A 24,997-nucleotide genomic window follows, 5' to 3' on the forward strand; every position below is an offset into this window, starting at 1 on the left:
AGAAATTATATAAAATATTTAATACATAAAATAACATTTTTCTAGGGAGGAGACAACCTTGTTTAGCTACCTACGGTAGCTTGAACTTGGTACATAAAAGAAAAGGTTTAATTATAAAACTGAAAATGATAACTAATGTTTATTGTGTATAAAGCAAAGATAATTTTGTTCCCCATGATCTTCTGCTTTCTTGTGTTCTTGTTACTTTCTTGTGCTCTTGTTAACATAGAGGTCTGAGTCCTTTTATCCTTTTTGAGTTATTGGCCTCAGATTCTTTTTGTGGCCAGCTCATTGTGATTGTGAAAATAATCTTTTTTATCGGGCATAATTGCAAGGTGCTAAACAACTTTCAGTGCCTTTCCATGTCGCCGGCCCTTTCTTCATTATTTGGCTGATAATGCTTATTAGGGGCCGTGGTTGAGATAATAAACCATTATTTGTGTATAGTGGTCCTCCTGTATTTATACCAACTTTTGTCATTTTCTTTAGTGGGTATTTTTCTCTAGTTTTACCCACCTATGTCGTTTTATTTTTGGGTGAATATTATCCTACTTAGAGTAACATGACTATTTTCACTTTGTCGAACATTTTATTCTTTTGGTGTTCACGGTGCTCTTTGATGAGGTCATGTTCGTTGCAACGGAACTTCCTCTTATCTTCTTTGGGTAAGAAGCCTTTTTCCAAACTGTGGTTCCTTTGAATTTGGGCAATCAGAATAAATTTTGTTATGAGCTTTTTCCTTATAAAAAGAGACATCCCAAATATCATTCACAAATTGTACTTCTAAAATAATTATAATAATGTCCCCTAGGGGACACCATACAGTGCGACCTCCTGTGTGTGAACAGTGAGGTCCCGGGTTCAAACCCCACTGCTCCCCCTCCCCAACTCCCCCAAATCAAATATATATATATATATATATATAGGGGAGGGCTAGAATAAAAACACTCTTAAGTGTATAAAATATAAATGATTTTCAGCCCTTAGATCATCAAGATCTACGGTTGATTCGTAACCCTGTTGGATGAATTCGTGGTCCTGAGTTCGAATCCCAAAGGTAACAAAAATTTATTTTTCGCAATTCGTAACCATGTTGGATGAATTCGTAACCCTGTTGGATAAAATTCGTACATTAAGAAACGTTTATATTTTATACACTTAAGAGTGTTTTTATTCTAGCCCACCCCTATATATATATATATATATATATATATATATATATATATATATATAATAATGTCCATAAACTTTTGGAAGATTTTGAGATGCACCTTATCTTCAAATTGATTGATTTGAGGAGGTTGTCCTTGGTGTAGAAATGCTTGAGATTTATGAGGTTCGTTTCTTTTTTGCATATATATCATCGTGCATTAGTTTATCAAATAATATGAACCTTTATTTAAAGTTTAGCTTTTCATAATATCTTCCGCAATTTTGTAATTGTATGAAGATGGGATAAGAAGTTTTATGGCTAATAATTTCTTTTATTATAAATATTATTTATGAAATTCATAATAATATATAAATATACAATCAAAGATATACTTCCTCTGTTCTGAAAAGATTTGTCACAATTTCCTTTTCAATTCATGCACAAAATTATTTTTCATGTTCATTAGATCATCCACACTGGGGATGACTTGATAGCTTATTTGATAGAAGAGAGGACCACAATGAGTAAGGAGGCCACAGTGGGATAACTTGATAGCTTACTTGATTTTTTTTAGTTTTGATTTTTGTATTTTTCATTTAAATTTAATTACATAAATTTAAATAACACAATTTACTTCAAATTTTAATTGCATTAATTTTAAAATCCTAAAAATTACATAAATCTTAAAAATTTAAAAACATATCCTAAAATAATTATTCCGGCCCTAAAGGTCCGAAACGTGCCCAAACGTGCTCGATCAAATCATTTTGGAGATGAGCATGTATCTGCCTATCTCGGGGAACTACATCTCTTTGCACATATTGCTCGAAACAAACCAAGGTTGCTCGAGCACTCTCAGTCGAGTCACTGCTAGACGCCCCGTGTCCTGCGTCGTCATCTCTCCAATGAGTAACTCTTTTACCTTCATTTTTCACAATCATGTTGTGGAGAATGATGCAACACATTATGATATCCTTGAGATGCTCGACGTAATAACCCCGCGCCGGACTTCGAATGATTCCTCATCGAGCTTGAAGCACTTCAAAGGCACGCTCAACATCCTTCCGTGTCGATTCTTGCATCTTCTTGAACCTCACCTCCTTTGGATTGGTCGCCATCGGTGGACTCTTGACAAAACAACGCCACTCCGGATATATCTGGTAGTAGTGCCGGTTGGCCTCAAAGATCACCGGCGCCGCCGTTCCATCCAACACGTCGGAGAACAGAGACGACTGGTTCAGAACGTTAATGTCGTTGTTCAAACTAGCGACACCGAAGAAGGCATGCCAAATCCACAAATCGTAGGATGCAACGGCCTACAAGATCAAGGTGGGCTCCCATTGATCACCGCGTGTATATGCGTCATGCCACGCCTTTGGGCAATTCTTCCACGCCCAATGTATACAATCAAGACTCCCGAGCATCCCAAGAAATCCGTGTCGCGCCTCGTGCATCTGAAGAAGACGTTGGACATCCGCCGTTGTAGGATGTCGAAGATACTCGGCTACGTATGCTCGGATGACAGCTTTGCAAAATCTCTTTAAGCATAGACACCCCGTCTTGTCGGCGACCTTGAGGTACTCGATGAAAGTATCCGCACCGACGCCGGTGGCTAATTGGCGGATAGCCACCGTGCAGTTTTACAAAGGTGTGAGAGAGTCCCGACCTCGTGCATCATGGCTCATCTGGAAGTAACTATCTTCACCTTGCACAACATCGACGATGTGCAATAACAACTCCTTCTGCATATGAAAACGACGTCGAAAATATGTAGGCTCGTACGTCGAATTGTCATTGAAGTAGTCTTGCATAAGACGTAAATGGGCAGCCTCACGATCACGGTAGACGTAAGACCGGTGATAAACAACACGTTCCGGCTCCGATTAAGAGTACATTTGAGCAATCAATTGTTTCTGCAACTTGATCTCATCGATGATCTCTTGCATTACCCCGTACGAAGAAAACGGTCTCATAGCCGTTGGAAAGAAAAATAAAAATAAAATTTGAAATCGGCTACATGGCCATTTGATTCAAAATTTAAAAAATTAATTTTTTTAATAAGCGCGTGTGGACACGCGCTGCACTTTTCGGCCATCGTGCCTTACCCAAAAAATCGGGTCTGCCTCGAGTCCCCTTCGTCTGCAGTGGGATACTCGATCCTCACCTTACTCGAGTAGGTGGAATCGAGTACCCCACTGTGGGTGCTCTTAATAATAGTAGGATCTACACACCTCAATATCTTTAATTTTTTGTTATTTACAAAATTTGTCATTGATATTCCTACTTCACTTTATAACCATTCAATTTAAAATTTTATCTATAATGAAACCCTTACTCCACTTACAATATTACAAACTATTTTATTAATTCACAATGTAGTAATTTTTATGTGGACAGAGAAAGTATTAAATAATTTTTTTGATGTGACCTTTAGTACAAACTGTAACACCCTAAAATCTAATAACTAAAATAATACTCCCTCCGTCCCTGAAATAAGTTCATCTTTTTCCTTTTTAGGACGTCCCCCAAATAAGTTTCTCTTTCTTTCTTTCCATTTTTGGACAACTACCCCACCACTAATACTACTTTATTTATTCTTACTTTTCACTTTTTCACCACTTCCAATACTAATTATAACATTTTTTCACCTTTTCACCACTCCCAATACTAATTATAACATATTTTTCCCCCCTATCAATACACTTTACTACTTTTCCTTAAAACCCGTGCCGTCTCCAAAGTGGAACTTATTTTGGGGACGGAGGGAGTATGTTTTTTTAAATCCTCAAGTTAACGTTATGATAATTGAACCAAAATACGACTTTGTTTTAACCGATCTAAACACCAAATCAACAAAATAGTTTCAGGTTAAAAAAAAATCGTCTACCAAGCCTTAAACGATCAAATACTTTCACGTCAAATTCATCATTCACAATAAAGTTAAACCAACTACCAAAAACCTTCATGAAACAAAAGCAAGCTTAACCTCAAAACGAATCAAATAAAATTTAACGATTTAAAGTCTAACATTCAAAGCGGAAGCAAAAGTACGAAATCAACTTCACCACACCCTTTCCGCCACGCCGCTCCAAACTCACTGACCTGAAAAATAATTTAATGAAATGGGGTGAACACAAAAACGTACTCAGTGGTGGAAAACAATAAGGGAATATGATTTATCCAAACGTGTATTAAATTGTGGAAAACGATACTCATTCGCAACATGCCTCACCATCACAGCATAAATAACACACCTTACCTCACCGACAAATAATCCAGCCACACACAGGCATGGAACCATTCTCAATATTGCCACACAGGCAAATAATCCAACCACCCAGGCATAGAACCATTCACAACATTGCCACACAGGCAAATAATCCAGCCACACAGGCATGAAACCATTCACATAATTGCCACACAGACAAATAATCCAGCCACCCATACATGGAATAATAATAACCGACTGGCTCAACTGAGCACAAGACCCTATCATATTCGTCATCCGCAAATCAGTGACTCACCATCACGCTGCCATAAGCACCAATGCGAATACTCATTGTATGCAATCAAACTCGTATCTCAACCATAATATACACGTTGGATTTATAGAAAAATATTTCATAAATAATTTTAATTCACATGGCAAGTGAAAACATATTTATGAGTTAGAAGAAATTTCACCCACCTCAGTAACAAACACAGTAAAAGCAACTCAATCAATTCAAGACGAAGGTGGTCGTAGTTGCGCCGCACCTAGCCCAAACGATATATTAACATTATAAGGGTCTATGTAAAAATTTTAATTAATCACACAACATTAACCATATAAATGAAAACATGTACTTATATTTTTTATATATATAAAACTTGAAATCATTTATTAATCATATTAATTAAACAAATTAATAAACTGATAACATTTAGAAACAATTTCAAGAACAACAACCTTATATATATATATATATATATATATATATATATATATAAAGTAATATAGGTGTGTGTTATATATAAAGTAATATAGGTGTGTGTTAGCTAATAATATATATATATATATATATATATACACGTATATATATAAACATTTATATACAAAAGTAATCCAAATAACTAGAATTTATGATTGTGATCAATACTACATATTTAAAATTAAATTTGCACTCCAGTAATCAAGATATAAAATATTTATAAAATTTAATTAACTACACTACATATTAAATCAAACCATGGGAGAACAAATAAGTATTAATTAATAGTTAGCTGAACAAATCAGTAAACCTTTTTTTATAAAGAAAATAGACTAATAAAACTATTTGTCATTTACCTAATTAGTTAATCAAAATCTACCACTTAACAAATAATACTAATAATAATATTTTGATTCTAATAGTCTGTAGCTAATAGTTTAGAAGAAAACTTTCTCCACAATTTGATACTTTGATATGGAAATTTCTAACATATAAAATGTATATATCGCAACTCGAATTCAGAATAGCACTAAACAGATTGGATTAGAAAAAAAACTGAACACATCATAGAAATTGACTTCTCAAACTTTAACTGTATAGAGGGTCACGAAGTTTTTTTTTTTTTTTTTTTTTTTTAAAAAAGAAATTTGTTGGCTTGACTTACACATATAAAACAAACGAGAAAAGATTGAACCTTACCCGGAATCTGACTTGGCTGGAAAATTTGAGAGAACGATAAAATATTTTGAAATTTTGTGAATGTGGCAGAAGAGACTGCAGAACGTGTCGGTTACGTGATTTATGTTATAATCGAATAGAATCCCACTTCTTCTTTAATTCCGCTTAATAAATTAAAATAACGCTAATTACATAAATTATCACAGATACAACAATAAAATTCAAATACCGTGAATATCAAATAGAGATTTAAAAGTCCAAATTAAAGGAAAAAATTATTAAGTTCTATTTACTACAAAATTCTAAAACCCAATATAAAAATTTTTATTTAACTTTTAACTAGGGACGCAACTATGGACTCCCTCAAGTTCAAGATTATAAAGTCAAACATGACAATATCGTATTTTAAATCACCAAAAATAAAGAATTTGACACAAGTAAAAAACAGGCGTTACACAAACCACTGGGCTTGGAAACACTTTTAACTCTCTTCATGTGAAACATTTACATTTTAGGTTTAACCTTGATAAAAATATAGTAAAATTAATTTTTTGTTTACTTATATGAATTGAAATTTTAGAATTTTTCAAAATCTTGATTATTTCAATTATTTGAGTTAGTGTGATTGAAGAAATCTCAACCTTAAAAATAAAGATATTCAATCGTACATCTTATCAATCATACTCTCTCTGTCACAATTTAATAGGTCACAAGACTTGGACACGGATGTTCAGAAACAAATAAAATAGAAGAGAAAATGTAACTTTTGTTGATGATATATGTGTCAAAAAGTAGGAGAAATAAATAAGGAAAAAATAATTATGTGTGACGTACAATGACATTTGGTATGAATAATGAGTTGTATGAGGATATTTATTATGATTTTAAGAAGTAATCTATTAAATTGGGACGTTCAAATAAAAAAATACGGCTTATTGAATTGGGGGATGGAGGAAGCACAAAGTAAATATGTTAGGATCGTACCGTAATTGTCATTCGATGCCCATAAATGTCTACGAAAAGTGTAATAGTTTTTTTAGATAATGATCTCATATTCAACTCTTCAACCCCATAATCATTTCTTATTTATAAAAAAATCACCACCTAATTAATCCAAACTCAACTCTTACAAGACTATTTTTTACATTAAAAATTTATTAATGTGCTGCCCTCCTATATTTTGGTTAGAAATAGAGCAAATTATTGGCTTTCGTTAATGCTTATACACCACATAAACTTTTCTAAAGTTGACTTTTCCTTTGCGGCTTGCGATTCTTATAAACTAAATCTTCATGTAATTAATATCGATCGCTTTTAGAAATAAGGAGATTATTGTCGTCCACTCGCAATTTAGTGGATATGCCAAACATATTACTCCGTCCCACTTCAATTGACACTTTTACTTTGGACACGAAAATTAAGAATAAAGGGTTGAGTATGTAAAGTGGGTGGGGGCCATTTGTTTAATGTGTGTAGAGAAGGTAGGGACTACATGCTATTTTTAGAAAGTGCCAATTGAAGTGAAACAAATAAAAAAGACAAGTGTGCCAATTGAAGTAAGACGGAGGGAGTAGCATATAAATTGAAAATTCTTGCGACAAAACCTAATGTGCTAAGATATCAGCTTCCCTTTGTTAGGGAAAGTGTATATGTTTTTAGCCTCTTTCATCGGAAGCCCTTTAGATTTTTCATCAACATTTACTATTTAGAGCCGTTTGATTTAAGTGATGAACTATAATTTGAAAGTTTATTGCTCTCGCAAAATAAAGTATGTTGAATAGATTATTTGAACAATAGAACTAACAAATACTCCCTCCGTCCCATGAAGCGTGACCCATTTCTTTTCGGCACGGGAATTAAGAAAGTGGTATTTTGTGTGTTAAGTGTGGTAGGTGAAAAAGTGAAAAAGTGAATAAAGGATAAATTTTTTGCTATTTTTAGAAACGGGTCAAGCTTCGTGGGACAACCCAAAAAGGAAAGTGGGTCACGCTTCGCGGGACGGAGGGAGTACTAATGAAAAACAGTAAAGCAGCGGATATATATACACACACACAATATAATAATTTTATATTGCAATGTTAATTTATTGCAGTTGTGAATTTACCATAAAAAATTATTTTTACAATGAATTACACAATCTACTTAATAGAATCACTCTTATTAAGTAGATCTAACAAGAAAAAAAATCATTTCTAATCCTATCGTATATGCTAGCAACAAACTAGACTTATAGTGAAGCTAATATGTGTATTACGAACATACAAAATCTATCAGCTAATCATAAACACACGAGTCTCCCACTCAATATATGCTAAACTAGATGTTGAAAGTGTACAACTTGACTTTCTTGCTCTTCAATACTTGTATATCTTTTCGTATGAACTGATACCGAATGCAGTGGCCTTTCACCCTATTTATAGACGTAGTATGCTTGGAGAGTAAGGGTTGAAGGCTGGAGATCGAGCTAGAAAGACGTGGTATCAGTTACAAACTTGAAGCCAAAATTTGTTTGGTTAACAAGTCTAGGGGTGGACCGGTACGGTATGCCGAATTTTGTTCGTCATACCGTATACCGTACCGTAAATTGCGGTATGAGAATTTTCATACCGTGTCTTACTGAACCCTTCGGTATACCGAAGATTGGTATACCGAAAATTTTGGTATGAACTTTTCTCATGCCGATGTCGTATCGATAGTGCGGTATACCGTATCGAAAGTCGGTATACCGTAAAGTATGGTATACCGAAATTATTTGTATGTCATTTCATTCTAAAATTTACCAAAATATTACGATATACCGTGTATTTGTGCATACCGAAGTTTCATTAAACAAATATAAATAACCTTCTAACAAGTCTAGAATTATATATGTGTGTGTATATATATGTAATTTATTTCAATCAGTACGGTATACCGATTATTTTGATATATACCGATATTGCGGTATATACCAAAACAACATTATATATACCGACTTTTCAGTGTATACCGCGGTATCAGTATATATCGGTATACTACGGTATGAGGACAATTGATATCGTTGTCGTACCAAAGAATTTCGATACGATACAATATCGCACCGTAATTTACGGTATACCAAAAATTCGGTATTTTCGATATTTTTTCGATACGATAAGTGCGGTATATTGATTTTTTGGTAATTTAGTCCACCCCTAAGCAACCAACATCTCTAAAAACGTGGGTTGACTTGGTCTTGACTGATTTTCTCTTCCTTCTTTCAATAATATATCCGAAAATTTCTAATAATTTTCTTTAATAATCATAATACGATCAAGATAAAACTTAAGGGATTTATAAAAAAATCGAATATTTAGAGTTTAAAACTTTAACTCTAACATGATTAATAAAATAATACTATAATTAAATCAAATGTTTGATCAGTATAATTCGGCCTTTAATGGATAATTCAACTGACATTCATCCAATTGAATAATTAAAGTGCAGATTGAAGTATGCAAATTAAACATTTCACTAAGTTAAACCAAACGCCTCCTGAAGTGAAGTTTATTGTTGAAGACTATCTTAGATAGATTAAAATATCATAGATTAATCTATTATACATTAAGATGAATTTAAAATTTTGGAATATTCTAAAACCCTTAATTAATTTTACAATTTGGGATTGGGATAACTTATTTGATTCATATTTCATTGAGACTTGCAGAAATCATTAATATGATGAAGATTTAAAAAAATAAAAAAATCAATCACATATATTATCAATCCTGACAATAGGCAATGTGATCTAAGTCTAAAATATCTAATATACGTAATTCTGCTGTAGCAATGCATTTCATACTCATAAAACTAAACACAATACAAAAGGAGATACAAGATTCTATTTTAGCAATGCATTTTATTCGCAAAATCTAGTTTAAAAAAAAATGGTTTTGGACACATATTGTGAAGTTTGATCCTATCCACAAGTTTAGTAGACAAACATCTTCAGTTCCAGGTTCTGATTATACGGCGTCGTGCTAACTTGTTTTGGGACAGTTTTGTGTGGTGATGAGTTCAATCCGGTGTTTATGGAAAAAAACAATTGAAAAGAAAAAAGAAAAAGAAAAAGAAAAAAAGAAACAGGATAGTCTGATAATTGTTGATTGTCTGCTACTTAGGAAACGGTGCCATACACATTATAATCCTTGGTTCATGCTGTCCCCTCCTCACACCATTAATACCAATTTCAATGGACTTCTCCACTTTATGTTTATAATTGCAACGTGACAATCAAATTTTGATAATTAATTGTTGTGTTATTTTCATCAATTAATCTATTTTGTAATCACGTAGGTTAAAAAGTCTAGACGGAAACGTTTATAGCCAATTTTAGCATAATTTCATCAAAACTTACAATTTTGGAGTTTTCGTGGACATATTCCAGCAGCTCCACACAAAAAGACAACTTCGTCAATTCTTAATTTCTTCGTCAATTAATATTTCACCGAAAGTATTTGTTGGGTTATAGGGATTGCATCATACATGTGCAAGTACTAAGCCATTTCTGAATGGATAAGGTTTGCAGAATTTTTGGAGAAAAGATTCACCAAAAATAGTTATGGTATATCCAATCCAGGAACTACAATATGCATTGTTTTTGTTTCTGCCCATAACTGTGATGTCCCTAGTTGTTCTTTTTAAATTATGTGAGACAAACTCACATGTTACCTTCATATATTTATATTTTCTCCACGTCGATCTTTGCCTTATTACATTTTACATTAAAATAGTTGATTTTATATATTGGCTATTTCTATTACTACTAAGTATATGTTAATAATACTAATACAAACTATACAATATCATATCATTTAATTATGTTAGACTGTACAGACTATACATTATAATATATAAAAACATGTATAGAGTCTATAGACTATACATCAAAAGTTTGCAATATATGTCATTTAACATTTTTTCATTATGTACTAATAATATAGACTATACAATATAAATTAAATATTCTATTTAGTATCGTTTGATTTTATTTACTGCGCTCATTTATTTTCCAAAGATCTACTTGAGAATTATATAGATTAAACATCATTATATTCTATTTATATTAATCAATCCATTTACTTTTCAACGTATATTTATGAGTTATGAGTTAATTATAATTGTCTTTGTCTAATAGTCAATCTATTTATATTTTATTTATATCGACATCTCATTCTTATTGAATTAATTTTTTTATGATTTTTATTTTTACATTATGATATACATAAATATATATATTAAAATTTGATGAAAACAAAATACACACACATTTGGGACAATATACCGCAATTTTTTTTATAATTCATGAAAAAGTTAGGGGTCTCCTTTATTTTTCCTCATTTCTCATGCATTTTTTTCATTACAAGTAGGAATAATATTATCACATCAAAAATAGAGGCATGAAGTGAAAAGCATGAATGAGAAATGATGAAATTTTCTTTTTGTAGGAAATGAAGGAAAAAAGAAGAGGCATTTAAAGGATAAATTTTTTGTTATCCATAATTTTCTCATAATAAATTTATCAATAAAAGAAAACACACTCTATATTACTGGTAGTCCAATCTATGAACTACAATATGCATTGTTTGTATGTACTGGTAGTGGTACATATCGTATTTTGGTATACCTTTTATTGATTTTTCAGTATCTATACACAATATTAGTATACACTAGTTGTAACACTTCGATTTTTCCACAAAATAAGTATTAAATTATATTTTAGAATATTTAATGAAATTTGAGAAATATTGAAACTCATTTGGACTTAGACAAATTAGATTAACAATTGGGAAAAATACATTATTTTTCATTAAATAAATAAATTTCATTTAACACAATTTCCATTTTTTAAAAATATTTATAGTCATTGTGAAGAGTTTCCATAAATGCGAGCTTACTGGCTTTTATTTTGTTTTAGAATGGATTTAAAACGAGCAATGTGGGTCAAAATATTTTCTTAAAATACTTGCGTGGATGATGACGCATTTTCTACTTGCATCGTTGATTGCACAAGCAAGTTTATTAAAAATTATACTCCCTCCGTCCACAAATTAATGCCCTACTTGGGTCCTGGCACGGAGACTAAGAAAGCTGAAAAAGGTGATGTGGATGAAATATAAGGGTAGTTGACTAAAGTGATAAAGTAGTTGACTAAAGTGATAAAGTGATAAAGTGTAGTAAATATAGAATATAAAAGTGAAAAATGTGTTTGAAGGTGGGTCCATTAATGGCAAAGGGTAGTAAATAAAGAAAAAGTAGGAGAGTAAAAGGGTACAAAAAGCAAAACAGGGCATTAATTTGTGGACAGTTTTTTAAAGCCAAACAGGGCATTAAATTGTGGACGGAGGGAGTATGTACTAGAATTTCATACTTATACTTTCAATCTTTCACAGTAAAGAACTATATATCAAAGTTTGAAGTTGAGCAAACGACTACCAAGTTCGTAGTAGCTAGGCAGCTACGGGATCACCTAGGTGATGATGGTGCCACCCTGGCCATTCTGTCGCTGCTTAGCCATCACCTCTACGTTGTCGTCTTTCTTGATCATCTTTCTTTTTCAAAATCGAACTAGTCGTTTTGTAAATTTCAGTGCATAGAACATAGTTTGCTTAATCAAGATTCGGAAAAGTGCATAGAACATAGAACATAGTTTGTAAATTTCAGTGCATAGAACATAGTCTGTCTACGGAGAAGTGAAGCCGACTAGGGGCTTGAGACAAGGCGATCCTCTTTCGCCGTTCCTTTTTGTCTTGTGTGCTCAAGGGTTTTCCTCGCTTTTCAAGTTTTCTGAGCGACGACGGCTTATTACTGGTGTCCCTATCATTGCTCGACAGCTCAGTATTTCGCACCTGTTCTTCGCCGACGACAGCTTGATGTTTTTCCGTGCGGATGGTGGTGAAGCGGCAACGGTCAAGAATATTATCCTTTGCTATCAGAAGGCTTCCGGGCAGCTCATCAATTTTGACAAATCGTCAATCTCTTTTAGCCCCAATACTCAAGCCTGTGATGTGAAGATTGTCTCGGACATTTTGGAAGTGAAGTCGGGGGAAGGCATCCAGCGTTATCTCGGGCTGCCTGCGTTCTCTCTTAGAAGTAAACGGTTTCAGTTTGGCTATCTGAGAGATAGGGTTGAGAAGAAGCTGGTGAGCTGGAACCAGAGGGATTTCTCAGCGGGTGGAAAGGAGGTTCTCATTAAAGCTGTTGTTCAAGCTATCCCCACTTATGCGATGCAATGCTTTCGAATTCCGGATGGCATTTGTGATGATATTCATAGGTTGTGTGTAGGGTTTTGGTGGGGTGATAAGGAAGACAAGAAAAGAATGCATTGGAGGCGTTGGGAAAGATTGTGTTCACCGAAAGATGAAGGAGGGATGGGCTTTCGAAACCTCAAAGTTTTCAACAAGGCCCTCTTGGCGAAACAAGTTTGGAGAATGATTTCTAATCCAAACTCTCTGGTGGCGAGAGTTTTCAAAGCTCGTTACTTTCATGACCGGACTATTTTGCAAGCTTCGGTTCCCCCCCACTCCTCCTACATTTGGAGGTCAATCGCGTGGAGTCGTTCGGTGATTGATGAGGGCAGTTTTTGGAAGGTGGGGAATGGGGAGACGATCAGTGTGAATAAGGACGTTTGGGTGAGGGCTCTGAATGGAGCGAGAATAAAAGGAAAGGAGAACGAAGCTTTAGATGGTATGAAAGTTGAGGAGCTGCTTGATGAAGAAAACGAATGGAAGATTGACACTCTTGAGAAGCTCTTTCAGCCACATGAAATTGATGGAATTCTTCGGACCCCTATCAAGGAGCATGGCGTGGATGATAGATTTTGTTGGAAACACGATACCTATGGAAATTTTTCTGTTAAGACAGGTTATTTACTTGGCATGGGCTACTATAATTCTCCTCCTCAGTCCAGTGTTGATGACAAGAAGCTGTGGACTAGGCTCATTTGGAGTAACTCCTTACCTCCGAAAGTGAGGGTTTTCCTTTGGCGAGCTTTCTCCGACCTGATCCCAACGGAAGCAAACCTCCGGGCGCATCATGTGCCGACTGATGGCATCTGTTGCAACTATTTGGACAGGTGGGGAAGCACTGAGCATGTTTTGCTTTTCTGCCCGACGGTGAGGCAGATTTGGAAAGGTTCTCGTTTCTGGCCTTCCTTGAGAAAAGCTCTCGGACTTCCTCTTTTGAATATAGCAGAAGCTATTTGGGGAGAATTGGACAAGGACGATTATGTTTTATGGTGTGTGATGGTTTGGAGCACATGGACCTTTATTTGCAAGGAAAGACATGGCGATGGGAAATTCTTGGAGCAACCCACGGAAATCTCGTGCATGGCATTCTTGGAGGCTTATCAGGAGGCTCAACCCACGTTTGCCATTGATTCTTTTGTTGGTGTGATGATTGGGAAGAAGAAGTGGGAACGACCAAAACGTGGACGGCTCCGGGTTGACGTCGACACTCTTTTTGACAGCCAAACCAACGTTTTTGGTGTTGGGGTTATTATTCGAAATTCAGATGGAAGAACTTTGGTGGCTGCTTCCAAGAGACTGCGTGTGGTTTCGTCTGTGACGATGGGAGAGATCATGGCTGTGGTGCATGGAATTATTGTTTGTTTGGAGAATGATATTGCACCGTATGAGATCTTTACAGATTCTTTACTTGCTGCTAGTGCTATGGCGAAGGCTGGTGAGGAGCATAAATTTCTCCCTGATGACATTTGTGATATTATTAACGTTGCTAGGGAGAACTGTTTGATTAGTGTTAATCATGTTTATCGTGAAGCAAATAGGGCTGCACATAGTCTTGCCCAATTTGCTCGTGAGTGTCCAACGCCTGTTTGTTGGACATCGGATTTTCCTGCTTGGCTCAGGGAGTGTGTTTTGATGAATGATGAATGAAGCATTTTCCCCTTCAAAAAAAAAAAAAAAAAAGATTCGGAAATATGATCCAACGATCGTAAATTTGGAATATCACTGTCACCATACGCCGCCTTTTCTAGGCGGTTGTCGAGCTACTTGGTAGTTTCACCCCTTAGGCCATCCACTATGGCAAAATATTTTGGGGTATAGTTGTTGAATGTTGAGCTGGAATTAATGGGTAGAACCATAGTGGGGGTTTAAAAACGGGGTAGCAAAATTGTGGGAGGTAGCAAGACTGCTACCCAGGTAGCACATCATATGCGGGTCCCATAGCAGAGAGAAGACAGTAGATGCGGGCCCCATAGCAAGATTAATATAAAAAAATAAAATACATAAGTAATAGTGTTAATAGGCAAAAATGCCTTATTTATTATGTTGTATATAAAAAATGCCTACTTTATAAACTTAAGCATTTTATACCCTAATTATGTGAAGTACCTATTTTACTATTTGATGTTGATGGATTTGCTTGATTTTTTGTGAAAGTCTTATGCATTTGACCGATTTGTCAGCCATCAGTCATAAAAGTCAACGATTTGATAGCTATCAGTCAAGAATATATATGATCGGTGGGTGGCTAGATCATATGTCCGATCGGGCGGACACATGATTTCACCGGTCGGACACATAATTTTGCCGATCGGATACATGATATGGGTGGGCATAGAATGCTTATGTTTATGAAAGAGGGTATTTTTAACATATAACTTAAGGAATAAGACATTTTAAATTTTCCCTCTAAGTAATATATATATAGGGTAATGTTAAAGTGGAGAAAATATGGGATATATAGTTGATAAAGAAGATAGTTGTTGATGTGGCATACAGCTGATATCACTATGGGGTAGCACCATAATGGATTCCCGTAAATATTTTGTATTACATTCAAATCCACAAAGTTATAGAAATATATTTTTTTTATCATGTCGATGATTGTTAGATTCGATTTTAGTCGTTATATCAAAGGCAACCTATCGTTTTTTTAAAATTTGCATTTATGTTTATTATAGCGTGTAGGATTTTTGGGTCAAAGCTGCATAATAATTGGATTTACAAATTTATCCGAAAAATAGGATAATTATGAACTTTAAAAAGATAAATATTAACTTTTTTTAATTTTTGCATGTGAATATCATGAGCTCCCTTGCATGTAGTGAGACATGTGCCACCCACTATTAATTTTTGTTAATTAACCCATTACCTATTATATATAAAGTAAGACATGTTCCTTGTACACTCGATTATACCGTATATTCGAATTGTACCCGATTCGAATCTTGATTTAGTTGAACTATCCTGATTCATTTTTTCTTGAAATGATACTAACACTAACACTAACACGATCTTGGAATGACACTGATACTATTTTATTTTACAAATATTATTATTTCGAAAATAACACTAACACTATTTTATTTTACAAATGACACTATTTCAAAAGTAACACTAATACTATATTGAAATTACATTAACACTACGTGTAAAATGACACTAATACTATATCGAAATGATGCTAACACTTGACATTCAGGTATGATAGTTCAGTTGGGTCAGATCTGGGTCAGGATTCGGATTGAGTATCATCCGAATGTACCGTACACCCGGATTTACGGGAGGTTTGTATTTTCGGAGATAGAGGAAATTTCAAAATCAAATAATTAATATAAGACAGATGTATATTATATCTAAGCATTGATGACTTTCAAATGAGCCCTTAGTGCTTAATGCAGTGACAAGGATAATTATGAGTGCTTATAGGATGCTTGTAGGTAGAATTCATTTAGTGCGATTATAGATCTTATTTTAATTATCATATCTTGTAGAATCTTAATAATTGTTGAATATGTGTCTAGCAAGTTCGATCAAGTGCCTGGTTAATTTTATATTTGATTATGATCTCAGAATATATAAGTGCATCTGATATCGTAATTTTTTTTATCTTGGACAGATCTATCTATGGGCTCCAGACATTATATTAATAAAAAACTGACAGAACATATTATTACAAACGTACTGCTGTAACATCATATTTTGTATCTTCTTATCTATATGGTTTAATTAACTTAATGATTCAATTCCAGTAACGCGACAATCTATTATTGGGTACCTGATCATCTAGTACTGATTACTAGTATCTCCAAAATGTTAGATTAATTATATGGACATGCTAATGCTTCCAAAGTATATGTATATTAAGATGAGTTATTGGCTATTAAATACAAGAATTTTGGGCCCATTTTAATTTTTTCATAAATTTTAAAAATTATTAAAAAAATATATGAACTTTGACTCATTTTTTTTTTCAAGAACTTTGAGAATTGTCAAAAAATACACGAAATTTGGTTCATTTTGTTTTTTTTCCTACGAAATATAGTGTTATAAAAAATTATCCAAATATTGTGATGATTTATGTGATTGGAAAACTTTTCAATACCTAATTTCAAGTGGTGCGATATTTATTGATAATTATAAAAAAATTATATAATACAATTTCTTAAATTTCGTGTCTAAAAAAACTGCTTCATTTTTGATGGGACGGAGAGAGTAATAAAGAGGAGCCCGTGGATTTCTTAATACTAACACTGGAGCTAAAAGAAAAAATGTACCAAAAGTGTGTAAATTCGCTGCATTCAAAGCATTAACGTTGAACATTTTACATTATGGTTGGACTTTTTCCATCCTTGCGGGAAATATTTAGGTCATTTATCACCGTTCAAAGGTCATTGCTTCACAAAATACCAACTCAATTTAATTAAGAATTTATATTTCAACTGTCTACAGCTATGCATCAACTAAATCATAATTCTATTAATTATTTGCTAAACAATGCTTATTTTTATTGTTTTATGGAAGGCGACGGTTCCCATTCATTCAACCCATCTAATCTGGCGGCTCCCCGCCTTCACATATGTCGGAAATGTGAAGATATTATGTTGATGATACATGTTTTTTTAAGTCAATTCAAAATAATATATTTATGAAGTACTATGCTGATCTTCATATGAAGGCTACATAAGTAAAGACATATATATAAATTATTATAAAATAGAATATTACTAGAATGGAATACAATATTTAGATAAAAATTAGCACATGATAGTGAATAGTTGAATTGAAGACTGAAGAGTACACGTCTTTGTTTTTTTTTTTTTTTGCTCACTCTTGGATTGAAATTAAGAATCCACGTATGAAACTAAATCGGCCGTTGCACCCCCAAGAAGGGACGTACAAAAGCCAAAATAGTCCATGAAGGTGTTTGGCTAAGCTTATTTTTTAAAAAAATTAAAATTTTAAAATTTTATAAGATCTTTTAAAAGTTTATAAGATCTAATTTTTCAAGAGCTTATAAATTATCATTTCTCAAAAACTTATAAATTGTGAAAGTGTTTGAATAATTGAGCTTATAAGCCAAAGAGAAAATTGTGTGCAAGAAAAAAAATGAAGAAAAGTACATTTGAAAGGGTATATGCTGAAAATAACAAAATATAATTGCATAATATTTGAAAAATAATTATGCTAAGATTATGAAAAAAAAGAGGAACTTAATTTTTAGAAACTTATAAAGTACTAGTATTTAAACTTATTTTTATTATTTCAAAATTATTTATGAACATATTTTATCAAACACTTAAATTTATAAAGTATTTATGCATTTATAAATTCAATCAAACACACTAAGCCCACGTTTGGTTGGGTGTTTTTAGAAATTGGAAATGATTAATTAATTGAATCCATTACTTACTGTTTGGTTTGTGTAATGAATTAACCAATACCCTTATTTGAGGGTAACACAATCATCCAATTTATTATCTCTCAAAATAGAGGAGAAATAAAAGAAAGAGAATTCCTTATTAATGACTCATTTACATTGCTAAACCAAACACTCAATAAAAGTAATGGTTATTACTCCCTCCGTCCGCCAAAAGTATGGCACTTTGGCCGGGCACGGAGATTAATAAAATTGGTGATGATGTTGATGTAGTGGAGAAAGGGTCCCACCACTTTTTGAGATGTGTGGTTGAGATTGAATTTGAGGTGGGTTTTTTGTAAATAAAGAGTGTTTGTAAGGATAAAATATAAGGGTGGATGGTGGGACCATGGCTTAAAAAGGAAAGTGGAATACTTTTGGCGGACGCCAAATATAGTAATTGTGCCATACTTTTGGCGGACGGAGGGAGTATTATCATTCCAATCCTTTATTTAATTTCATTCCCTTTCCATTTGTGTACTTGAACCAAACTAAATATATAGTCTTTACCTTGATTCTCATATTTATATATCCAATCAAAAGGTTTAATTTTAAAATCCCATAACTTTTAAGGCCACCACCATCCAAACAAATGAATAGATTCTCCTATATTATAGCAGTAGTAGAAAAATTGATCTGATTTGATACATTTTGTATCTATTCTAGTTGCAATATGGAAATCCCAAACTTTCACCTGCAACTCCACGACACTATTGTGAGTTTCAATACAACATTTTCATCTTTTGTTTTATCCCCAATCCAACTAGATCATGGAGTATTATAAACAAAGTCGAATCCAGATGTATCACACAAGACTCACAAACTGTAAAATGCAATTGCTCAAATAAATTATCAATCAATTGCTTCTCTCTCTCCCTCTCTCATCACTTTATGTTATAGAAGTTGCTATCATCGATCGCCATCATAATAAAAAAATCGTGGGGAAATGGGGACTATTTCGCGGTGTGATTCAAGGAATGAATTCCAGTTGAGCTACGCAGCAGAATGCGGCGGATACAACCCTTCGCAGGCGGCGGTGCATCACAGCAGCGAAGCTCCGGTGCCGTGCGACTACTTCGACGGCGTCTTCGACTACATCAAGCAGATGCTGATGGAGGAAGACGACTTAGATCACAGACCCTGCATGTTCCATGACTGCTCCGCTCTCCAAGCCGCCGAGAAATACTTCAGCGATGCCCTCGGCGACAGAGCCTCCTCGCCGCCACCGCCGCCGCTCGATTTCGGCGGATCTGCATCCGGTAATTTTCCTCCGTGCTCCGACATCGTCAGGGATGTTTCCACGATCTCCTGCGATTTAGATTGGCTGGCAGAGAGCCGCGCCGTCGTCGTCGATTCCAATCTACCCGATCAGGATTCTAGAAACTTCCATCAAGTTCTTGGGGAAAGAAGGCGAAACTCTTCGGATGACGCCGCCGCCGCAGTGAAGAAAACTCGCGACCGCGGCGACAGCGAGGAAGAGCGGAGGAGCAAGCAATTCGCAGGGTATGCAGAGGAGTCGGTGCAACTGGACAAGTACGACAAAAGCTTGCTCTGTCCGAAGCTGAACCCCCGATTCTACGACGACTCCCCGCCTTCCCTAGATGAAGACGACGACGACGACAGCGAGGAGGAAAGCAAAAAGCAGTACAGAAAGACGAAAGAGGTGAAACGAGGCAGACCCAAAGGCAGCAAGAAAAACCGCAAAGTAAGCCAAGTTGTGGATCTCCGCACCCTCCTCACCCGCTGCGCCGAAGCCGTCTCCACCTTCAACGCCGCTGCCGCCCAAACTCTCTTGAAGCAGATCAGAAACCACTCCTCCCCCTACGGCGATCCCAACGAGCGATTAGCACACTGCTTCGCCAACGCGCTCGAAGCCCGAATGTCCGGCACCGGTTCCGCACTATACACGGCCTCCGCCGCCAGGTCCATTCCGGCGGCGCAGCTTCTCAAATCGTATCAAACCTACGTGACGGCATGCCCCTTCAAGAGAATGTCCAACATTTTCGCAAACAAATCCATAGGAAAATTATCCAGAGAAGCAACGAAGCTCCACATCATAGATTTCGGGATTCTATACGGCTTCCAATGGCCTTGCATCATCCATGGCCTCTCGCTGAAGCCGGGAGGGCCTCCGACGCTCAAGATCACAGGGATCGACTACCCTCAGCCGGGGTTCAAGCCGGCCGAGAGAGTGGAGCAGACGGGGCGGCGCCTGGTGGAGTGCTGCAAGAGATTCAACGTCCCCTTCGAGTACAAAGCCATCGCCGAGAGGTGGGATGATGTAGGGTTGGAAGATCTAGAGATAGAGAGAGACGAAATGGTGGTGGTGAACTGCTTGTACAGGCTGAGGCACACCGCGGACGAGTCGGACGGCGTGAACAGCCAGCGCGACGCGGTGCTGAAGCTGATCAAGAGAATAAACCCCCAAGTGTTGGTCCATGGAGTGGTGAACGGGAGCTACAACGCGTCCTACTTCCCGACGAGGTTCAAGGAGGCGCTGTTCCACTACTCGTCGGCGTTCGACATGATGGAGGCGACGCTGCCAAGGGAGGATGAGGACAGGCTGCTGTACGAGAGGGAGGTGTACGGGCGGGATGTGATGAACGTGATCGCGTGCGAGGGTCCACAGAGGCTGGAGAGACCCGATACTTACAAGCAGTGGCAGCTCAGGAATCAGCGGGCCGGCTTCCGCCTGCTTCCTTTGAACCGGGAAATCGTGGAGGAGGTGAGGGCCAAAGTCAGATCGGATTACCACTCTGATTTTCTGTTGGAGGAAGATGGTGGGTGGCTGCTGCAAGGCTGGAAAGGCAGAGTTATGTACGCGCTCTCTTGTTGGAAAACTTCTAACTGATTTTATCTAAACACAACTCTCCCACACACTTGCTCAGTTGGACTGCCCCTTACCTAATGCCCAAATAAATTGATGAGAAAAATTGAGCCCATTTTGGGTTTCGCAGGAACAGATCATATAAATATGAATTATTCGCACTTACTTTTTCACTCTTTCAATTGTCAACGAGCTTTTTATTCTTTTGAGCATTGAAAATTTAACGGAGATCAAATATTTTTTTTTAAGGGAAACGGTGATCAAATACTCAAAGCCTTAAAAGAAAGTTTGATAAATGCTTAAAATGTGCTTTTGATCTTAATTAATATGTTACTTGAATTCGAGTTTAACTTGTTTAAGGCTTGGGTACTACTTCAACTAAAGGCTCGATTGAAAAACATGTTCACGAACAATTGAATCCAAACATGTTCGCAAGCTCAACGATCCGAGTGCTGTCAAGCTCGAGCTCGGCCTAATGTTAAAATTATCAAGGTCGAAATCAAGTTTGAGTTCAATTACTATCAAATCAAGCTTCAAACGAGCTTTTCTTGAATCAAGTCTCGAATAAATGGGGAGTAGCTCTGTTCATTTACAGCTTTAAATATTGGTGAACTAGAAAATGATGGACTTGCCTTGGATTTCTTTATTCCTCAGCATAATATGACGGTTTCACAAAATTTTCTATATTTTCTTTTAATTAATTAGTTTTCTGATATTGAGTAATAAAGAAATTCAAAAGGTAAACCGCAATTAAATGGATGACACGTTCGAGCCGCCGTTGAAGAGCTGTGTTATCGATGGGAATGTGCTCTTACAATCACCTCTTGGCTGGTGTGATTGGAGGCCAGTGGAAGTTGAATGGGTACATCGTGATTCGCTATACACAAAAACGCCAGAAGATATGTGAATGAGCTGGAGAGAATCATGAATGTGTTTGATTACTAATTTTGTTGGTAAAATGCATGGTTGGATTCCTTAGCAGCAACGCTCACAATCAACAAGGCTGTCTCAAACAATTTCACAACCATGATGAGGCTGGGATTCTTCGACGGTAATCCCAGCAACCAACTAAGCTTGAGGCCTAATAGTGTGTGTGTGTGTGTCTAATATTAGGCTTGAGGCCTTATTAATTGAAACTATTCATTAGTTTAAAACCATCCACCTGCCCTCTTCCGATCCTTCTTCTCTACCTCACTCTTCACGCAGACAGTAGAAACATTTTTCTTGTTTGTGAAATACCGTCATTTTCATCGCAATCATTCATTCTCCTAAAAACACAGCAAATTTGTTTACTTTCCCAAATTCTTCGACAAAGCAGAAGCAACTAAAAGCACGTGAAAATGTAACCAACTCATAAAGGTACTTCTGCCTCTTTTACACATTTTCTTTCTGTCTCACTCCTTCACCAAATCAGATTATAGGAACATCTTTAGTAGGTGTTTACTTTAAAGGATAAATTTTAATAGATAAAAGTAGCAACTAACTGTGTTCTTAAGAACACAACTATGTAGTCTCAATTGTGTCGTCTTAATAATATATTTATTTAAAGAGTAAATATCGTGAAAATCCCTGAAATATACCAACTTTATTAAAAATACCCTGAAACTTTTAAAATATTCTCTAAACTCTCAAACTATCAGGTTTTATCAAATATATCCCGCATCTATTTTCCGGTCACCAAAAAAGTGATGTGACTCGCCGAATGCCACAATATAATTTATATTCTATTTTTTAAAAATGCAATGACAAAAACGTCATTCTGAAATTTAAAATTCACTCCTATCGTGTTTGAAATTCACGCTAATAACCTAGAATTAGGAATAAACACGATAGAATATGGTAAGAAACGAAGTCGTTTTTTCAATGTCATTTAAAAAAATAGAATATAAATTACATTGTGGCATCCGACGAGCCACATCACATTTCTGGTAGTCGAAAAATAGATGTGGGATATATTTGATGAAAACCTGATAGTTTGAGGATTTAGAGAACATTTCAAAAGTTTCATGATATTTTTGATAAAGTGAATATAATTCACGGATTTTCATGATATTTACCCTTATTTTAAATTTATTATTCCTTAACGTGGTCCAAAACGTAAAAAACTTATTTTTGTGTTTTTAAAATATTTCACCGTCTCACAAAAACACGAATAATTTGTCATTTGGGACGTCTCACAAAAACATAAACATTTCTATTTTTGTACACTATCCCTTTATTTTTTATCCATCATTTTTAAACTTATTCACAAAAAAATATCATGACCCTTCATTACTTTTCGTCAATTAACTCATTATTCTTATAACACTTTATAAAGTGAGATTCATTTTTCACTTACAATAACTATCAATTAACATTTCTATATAAATAGATTTATTTTACAAATCAAGATTAAAAAAATAAGTTTTTTTTGTGTGTGTGTTGTGTGTGTGTGTTTTTCCAACGGAAGGTGAAATGATATTAATATTTAAATTATAAGAATTATTTTTGCCTTATTAATTAATTACCCTTACATCAGTAATGTCAAGTGATTAACACTAGTAATGGAACTCAAAACTCCAAAGTACGTATATATATATTAATTTGACATTTGAAACTAGAAATTAGGAATTATAATTGGAATTACTATATTATTTGATGAGCGTGGAAAATTAACATAAAGAATTGAATTAATGAGCCGGCGAGGCTTTGAGGGCGGCGGGCCGGACGGGCGGGGGTGGCGCAACACACGTCATCGCAGATGCAAGGATCTAGTGTTTAATTAATGTTGCATTCATAGATCGTGGCACTCTACTTCATTGTAGAACACCACCGCATACTCACCACAAAAAATCAACACCATCGTCAATGCAACTACAAATCCTATATTCTCCACGAATCCATATTTCCTCACTTGCTTCTATTACAAATATATATATTTATATATTTAACTTTTTTATTTATTTATTTAACTTGAATATTTGATATCACCAAGGTCTTAGGCATACTGTATTTATAGGTTAATACCGACTTAACTTTTTATGCCTATAATTTATTTAATCAGTTACATGTGGATAATTAATTTACTTTGGAGAAGCGTTGGGAAATTAGTTTCTTATTAATAGGTTGGTAATAGTCTTATAGGTTTGACTAATTAAGCGTTACAAAATTATGAGTTAATATTCCTCGACTTTGAGGTGATTTTTCTTCACCTCATTATATAAAAAAATATATATATATATATATTTCATTGTGTCCAAACTTTTAGCATTTTTTATAAAATATTCTCAAAGTCTAGTTTTTATTCAAAAATCTTGAATTGTCAGCATTTTCTATAAAATGTCCGGCTATGCGAAATTCGATAATTGTAAGCCATAATTCAATTACAAAATTATTCAAATCCATAAGCCTTATATTTTTTTTTTATCAGAAAAAGCAAAATCCATAAGCCTTATAGATAGTCCAAAATTACCCAAATTGATAATCCTTATAGATCGTCCAAAATCACCCAAATTAAGCCATAAACCTTATAGGTTATACATATCAAAACGAAGCTTTCACATCATTCACAGTGTTATGTTGGGTCTTCCCTTATTTTTATGGTTCTCTTTCTAGTTGAATAAGCATTTTTTTGGGGGGTGGGGGGAGTCTGTGTGTGGATTTATCTTTTCATACAGAATTCTTGTCTAGGGAGGATGCTGTTTTAGA

General features: G+C 35.1%; 1 protein-coding gene across 1 annotated transcript; it reads left to right on the forward strand.

Moving 5' to 3' along the window:
* The first annotated feature begins 19,017 nt into the window (after positions 1–19,017).
* On the forward strand, positions 19,018–21,483 carry LOC131000780 (scarecrow-like protein 9). Its single transcript, XM_057926849.1, has one exon. The coding sequence runs from the start codon at positions 19,430–19,432 to the stop codon at positions 21,332–21,334; it is 1,905 nt and encodes a 634-aa protein (XP_057782832.1). The 5' UTR covers positions 19,018–19,429; the 3' UTR covers positions 21,335–21,483.
* Positions 21,484–24,997: the final 3,514 nt, after the last annotated feature.

The sequence above is a fragment of the Salvia miltiorrhiza genome, chromosome 8 (assembly GCF_028751815.1).
Source record: "Salvia miltiorrhiza cultivar Shanhuang (shh) chromosome 8, IMPLAD_Smil_shh, whole genome shotgun sequence".
Taxonomy (NCBI): domain Eukaryota; kingdom Viridiplantae; phylum Streptophyta; class Magnoliopsida; order Lamiales; family Lamiaceae; genus Salvia; species Salvia miltiorrhiza.